This window comes from Tupaia chinensis, unplaced genomic scaffold (genome assembly GCF_000334495.1).
Source record: "Tupaia chinensis unplaced genomic scaffold, TupChi_1.0 Scaffold000286_1, whole genome shotgun sequence".
NCBI classification, from domain to species: Eukaryota; Metazoa; Chordata; class Mammalia; order Scandentia; family Tupaiidae; genus Tupaia; species Tupaia belangeri.
Genome location: NW_006159770.1, coordinates 30671 through 37334, shown reverse-complemented (window position 1 = coordinate 37334; position 6664 = coordinate 30671). Strand labels below are relative to the sequence as shown.

At 54.1% G+C, this 6664-nt stretch overlaps 1 protein-coding gene across 1 annotated transcript in view; it reads right to left on the bottom strand.

Annotated features, from left to right (window-relative positions):
* LOC102474665 (uncharacterized) overlaps positions 1-2388 on the bottom strand; it is a 92004-nt gene extending 89616 nt beyond the window's left edge. The window contains exons 1-3 of the mRNA XM_027772578.1: positions 1946-2388; positions 1331-1619; positions 809-1193 (exon numbers count right to left, since the gene is read on the bottom strand). Of these exons, the coding sequence (XP_027628379.1) occupies positions 809-1193; positions 1331-1619; positions 1946-1987 (716 nt within the window). The 5' untranslated portion in view covers positions 1988-2388. The remainder of the gene's footprint in view (positions 1-808; positions 1194-1330; positions 1620-1945) is intronic.
* Positions 2389-6664: the final 4276 nt, after the last annotated feature.

Genomic DNA, 6664 nt, shown 5'->3' with positions numbered 1-6664 from the left:
CCCCCCTTTCCCCCCCGCCCAGCTCCTGGACCCCGGGCAACGGCAGGGGGGGGCTGCCTGGACAGGCCACCCGCCGCCCAGCTCCTGACCCTGGGCATAGGCAGGGAGGGCATGCCTGGGAGGGACACCCCTCTCCCCCCCTCCAGCTCCTGGACCCCGGGCACAGGCAGGGAGGGCATGCCTGGGAGGGCCCCTGTCCCTCGCTCAGGGCTGCCGCCCCATTAGCCCCCCTGACAGAGGACCCTGAGACTCAGCAGGTGTTTAGGTGGGCCCTGGGAGTGGGGAGCTGTGGATGCCCCCAGGGGGTCCTGGGAATAAAGACAAGAGGAGGGGGAGGGCTCCCACAGAGACCTCCATCTCTGCTCCCTATGGATTTGCTCAGGGCCCAGGCCTCCCCGAGGGCCTCTCCTGCCCCGCGACACCGTCTGTACCCAGATGATGAGGCAGGGAGGGCATGCCTGGGAGGGCCCCTGTGACCCAGGGAGGGGAGTGTCCCTCTCTTTCTGATACTACCTAGAGCCCCCCCACCCCAGCCCAGAGCGCTCTTGGCACTCGGCCCTGAGCTGACCCTTTGGGCCCATGAGGACAGTGTCGGAGGCCCCTCACTGAGACCACGAGCTCCAGGGGGTCACTGGGCTGTGACAGCAGGTGGGGGAGCTGCTGCAAGAGCCGGAGCACCTGTAGCCCCCCACCCCTGGAGGGCTGAGGTCGCAGGACTCGGGGAGCCCAGCCTGGGTCTGTGAAGCCCTGAGAGACCCGCTGCCCGCTCCTCGTAGAGGAGGAAACTGTCGGGCTCCGTGATCAGCACAGCAGGGTCTCGTTCTCTCCTGAGGCCACCCTGGGCCTGTCTGCTCCCCACATTGTCTGAGACGAGGACGGGACCCCCTCACCTGGGACCAGGAGCTCCAGGGGCTCGCTGGGCTCTGACCACACCTGGGGGCTGTTCCTGAAGGAGCCGTAGCACCTGAACGTCCACCTGCGGCCTGGGGTCACGGGGCCCACGGGGAACAGGGCCTGGAACAGCCCGGAGGAGAGTCTGTGTGAGTCCAGGGTCCAGGAGAGCCCGCGTTCTCCTTCCTGAATCAGAGTGAAGGTGCCGAACCCCAGCACTGAGCCACACCGGAGGGTCACGTTCCCTCCTGAGGTCACCACAGGGCTGGGCAGGGCTGAGAGGGCGGGTCGGCTGTAGACTCCTGGAGAGAAGGGGGCAGCGTGTTAATGGCTCCCACCTTCCACGTCACCCAGGGCTGGGCTGTGCGAGGGGGGACCCTGAGAGCAGGCCCCCTCCCTGAGGGCAGAGCCTGGGGCTGGGGCCCGGGTGTCCTCTCACCTGTCACCACCAGCTCCAGGGGGTCACTGTGCTCTGACCACCCTGCAGAGGTGAGATAGTGACAGCGATATCGCCCTGCGTAGTGCCATGTGGTGGATGGCTTGTCCCCAGGATCCAGGGAAGCTTGTGTCTCTGGGCTTCCCTCCTTATCCAGACGGTACTCCCGGGCCTCCAGGCTCCCCTGACACCCGATGGTCACGGGTCTCCCCAGGGTGACCACAGAGCCTGGCTCAGCCCAGATGGTGGGTCTGGGGAGGGTCCCTGGAGGGAAATGAGAGGCTGGTCCCAGGACACCCCCCTCAGATCCCAGCTCCCAGCCCAGGCCCTCCAGTCGTCCCCCCTCTCAGCCCAGAACTGCTGTGTCCATCCCCAGCTACCCAGGGGTGGCCCCTTGTCCCCAGGAGGAGGAGGGACCCGGGACTTAGGATACACTCACCTACCTGCCCTCAGGTGAGGCCCAGACCCAGCCCTGGAAGAGAGACCCTGTGAGAGGTTCGCCCTGGAGCTGAGCAGGTCCTGCCTCCCCTGAGCCTCCTGGGCCCCTGGGGCTCCTGGTCGAGCAGGGCCTGGTGGGGTGGGGGCCCTCCCAGAACAGGGTCTCCCCCGCCCCTCCTCCATCTCACCAAGGCAGAGCAGGGCCGTGAGGGTCGGGGTCATGGCGTCTCCCCCACTGGTCCCGGCTGTGTAGACGGAGGAGACCAGGGTGCAGGCAGGACAGACAGACGCGCAGGGTGTGAGCACTCAGGGGCTGGGCCCTCCCCGTCATGGGGCTGTCACATCATGAGCCCCAGGAAGGGGAACTGGCCCTTTCCAGGCTGTGACTCTGTTCACAGGGTTGGGGTGGGGCTGAGTGGGGCTCTCTGCAGACATTCAGTCAGGGGGTCTCCCTGAGCCCGGGTTGCTGTCCGTCTGCTGTCCGCCTGCTGTCCTCCTCCTGCCCAGGGCCCGAGTGCATGTCTCCTCAGTGTCTGCGATGCACTGTCCCGGGGATGCTCCACTCAGACACGTGTGAACCCCAGGTTTGCAGGACAGGCTGACAGCAGCTGGAGAAGGTGTACCTGGCCTCCCTGCTCTGTGGCCTTCCTTGCTGGGTGCTGCTTTGGAGCAAACCAGTGTGCTGTCTCATGGCCAGGGCCGGGGGTCGCAGTGCACTCAGCCTCCCTGAGCTGATGTCAGGCTGTCCTGGGGCTCCTTGCCTCTAAGGGTGTAAGGGAGGGTACACTCATTTCCCTTTTCCTGTTCTTTGGGTGCCACATTCTTGGCTCAGCATCCTCCTCCTCCTCCTTAAAGTCAGCGGCCACATTACCCAACTTCCGCTTCCCTCTCCTCACCACTGCTGCTGACCCTCTGCCTCCCAATGTCATTTCTAGAGCCCCCGCAGGACACATGGCCCACCCCAATTATCCAGGTCAATCTCCCACCGCACTCCTTAACTTCGTCCCATCCGCAAAATCTCCCTGGCCCGCAGGACACCAGTCACAGGTTCTGGGATGAGGACGTGGGCCTCTCTGGGACGTCCTCGTCTGCCCACCCAGAGCCCCTGGAATGTCTTTCCCCAAATCTCCTGACTGCCCGACTTGCTGGGCTAAGTCTGGGCTGCCCCCTGGCACCTGGGTCATGATGAGAGTGTTCAGGTGTCCTGGAGACCCGGCCTGCTCACGGCCAAGCTTTCCATCTCTCCTGGACCCAGGAGAGATCCGGAAGCTGATTCACAATGGAAGAGGAATTCCTGAGACTGGACACGTGGGGCTCCAGGTGGAGACTCCCAGCCCCTGCCGGGGGCTCTGCCACAGCCTTTCCACAGAGCTCCCCCACTCTGGTGGGCTCCCTGCTCAGGCTTCCCACAGCCTGAAATGAAAAAATAATTTAAAAAATGAGGATAATATACAGTAAATAGTAGATACCATTAAACATCCAAACATCTGGATAACTGATGTCCCAGAAGGTGAAGAGACTCCTACGGGCATTGATAACCTATTCCATGAAATCCTGGAAGGAAACTTTCCAAACCTAGAGAGGCATTCAAAGATCCAGACCCAAGAAATACAAAAGACCCCAAATAGGATCAACCCAAGAAGATCTTCTCCAAGACACATTATAGCCAGAATGACCAAAACCACAGACAAAGACGAGATACTCAGACTGGCAAGAGAGAAACATCAAGTTACTCACAAAGGACATCCCATCAGACTACTGCTGGACTTCTCATTGGAAACAATGTGAGCAAGGAACGAATGGGAAAATCCATTCAAAGTGTTGAGTGAAAAACAATTTCAACCAAGAATACTATATTTGGCAAGCTTATCCTTTATATGGGAAGAAAAGATGAAAACATTCTCAGATAAACAAAACCTGAAAGAATTTACCAATGTTAGACCAGCAATTCAAGGGGGAATTGCTACAATTGAAGGGAGTGCTACACCAGGAAGACTAAGGACAGACAGAAATAAGAGAGTGAAAATGACCAAGAAAACGGCCTGCTTAGTGGGGGGACAAGTCTGGGAACAGCAGTAATGATGCCGAATGCCCACCTCCAGGGTTGAAATGGAAAGGTCAGACCACAGCAGCACCGCGAATTCAGCGAGAGAGAGGTGGATCGCACGGGACTGAACTGGTGAAAGAGAATTCCATGACTTCTAAAACATTACCGATTTTCTCCCATGCCTTGTCTTCCAGATTTAAGGATTTTTGTTTTCTTTTGAGTTGTTGATGGGTTCAGCAATTTGTTAATTTTTTTTAAATTGAAACATAAACTTTCTCCCTTGCTGACCCCTCTGCAATTGGAGGATATTGTGAGCATTCTCGTTTTGTTGCAGAATGGTTATTTGCGTAAGTTCAATAATACAATAGTACCCATTGCTTTGCATCAGAAATTGAATTCTTACAGAGCTTTGTGCAAATAACAGACCAAATGGAGGCTCAACTTATTATTATTATTTTGCAAATAAGTTAGTTTATACCTCTCTTTAGTAAGAGGGGGAGTGGAGAGAAAAAAAATGTTTCAGAAAAAAATTACAGTGTACTTGTCACTAGATTTTAGCTTTGTCCATATTTTTAGTTTAATTAAGATATTTTATGAATCAATAAAATGAAAAAGAGTTTAGTATGGGAGGGAGGGATGGAGGAGAAAGGGGAAGAAAAAAAGTAAAAGTATATTTAATTGACAAAAAAAGAGAAGCTATTTGCTGATGATAATGTATATAGTAATATCTTTGTCTTGACTGATATGCATGGTATTCGTGCTGGAAAAAGAAATGTTGCACACTATAAAGGTGTATATGATTAAACGTAAATAAATTTAAAAAGAAAAATAATAAGTCAATAACTAAAATAACCAATTCTTGGGACCAGCAGTTGCTGTAATGGCTATGTTGCTGGACTCTCACATAGAGACCGCAATTTGAGTCCCGGACCCAGTGGCTTAAACTCACACCAGGTGCGTGTGCACGCATGTCCAAGATCCCGAGAGGAGAATGGAGGAGAAGGGATTGTGGTATGGCCATCTCCCCTGGGGGGTGATTTCTCTCTTTCTGTCTCTTTGTCTCTCTCTGTCTTTCTGGTGAGCACATGCTGTATAGCAGAAACCTCTCCAAAAAAAAAAAAAAAGTTTTCTCAGAAACTACCTTCTACATTTTCTAGAACTGAAAAATTAAAGAGCATTTGAATTCTATAAAGATATTCAAGTTTGCAATTTTATGACACACATGGCTGGCATGAGCTTTTCACTTAAGAGTACATCTTTAAACGTGCTCCATTTAAAAGGTGACTTCTTTATCATCTTTTTTTTCTTTTTAGAAATTTTCTTTTTTAAAAATAATTATTTATTTATTTATTATTTACTATTATTTAAATTTGATCAGAGAGAGAGAGAGAGAAGAGAGGGAAAGTGGGAAAGCAAGCCTCCAGCGCTCGAGCTGCAGTTGGCCATGTGGGAGTCCAGCAGCTTACCCACTGCGCCACCTGCCGGCCCTGTCTTTTAGTGTTCTTTGTTTAAGAGGTTTTGTCTTAGGGCGTGCACACTTGCTGGGGAGAGAGAGAGACCGAGACGGTGAGAGCGAAAGTGAGAAACCTCTCCTAATAGAACCTGGGGCCTGAGCACACGCTCAGCCTGAGTTTCAAGCCACTGAGTCCGGGACCTGAACCGCAGATGCCCATGTGAGAGTCCAGTGACGTAACCACTACACCACCTGCTGGCCCCCTTCTTTATTGACTTTCACCTCAAATTACTCCACTTGGAGTGTGAACCTAGGAGCACTGAGCCCGTCCGCTGCGCTCGGGCATTTGGAACGTCCCCTGGTATTTCGGAGGCACAGATGTTTTCAGGAACAAGGAGGACACTCATTTTCATGTTACTGGAGGTGTGCCTTCAAGGAATATTCCGTCGACGCCTCTCCCGGGCAACGGTGTAAATACACATGTTATTTTGGTGGATATTGTCAATCTCCTCCACATGGACTGCAAGTCTGCATCCCACCGGCAGTATGGGAGCACACTGTCTATTCAGACCAGCTGAAGGGGGCCAGCTGGGGGTCTTCGGGTTTCGTCCAAATCAGCTTAGCACAGACTGCTCGTTTTAGTTAAGAAAATCTGCGCCATCTTTATATGTGAGCGTGCTATTCTATCTTCTTTAATGTTCCCGTTCATACTGTTTTCCACTTACCTAGCTTGTGTTTTTTCGGTATGCAAATCCACAGACAGACAGAATCTTAAACATATGCCATGTTTTCTCTTAGTTTTCACTTTTGTGTTGATTTTTTCTCATGTAAGATTTTTACAGCTTTATCTAGTCCAGTTCCCAGTATTTGCTTGCTACCACACCCGGGTTTAAATGCACGTTTTACCTTTTCCTGGAGTTGATCACATTCATGACAGAGAGCACACAGGCAGGAGAGCCAGCGTGAGGGCAGACCTGGCATGCCCGGTCCCGTGTGCACACGGAGAGTCAGCGTGAGGGCAGCACCTGACACGCCCAGTCCTGTGTGCACAGGCAGGAGAGCCAGCGTGAGGGAGCACCTGGCGCGCCCGGTCCCGTGTGCACATGGAGAGTTAGCGTGAGGGCGGCACCTGACACGCCCTGGTCCCGTGTGCACACGCAGGAGAGTCAGCGTGAGGGAGCACCTGGCACGCCCAGTCCCGTGTGCACACGCAGGAGAGCCAACATGAGGGCAGCACCTGGCATGGCCTGGTCCCGTGTGCACACGGAGAGTCAGCGTGAGGGCAGCACCTGGCACGCCCTGGTCCCATGTGCATACGGAGAGTCAGCGTGAGGGCAGCACCTGGCACGCCCTGGTCCCATGTGCATACGGAGAGTCAGCGTGAGGGAGCACCTGGCAC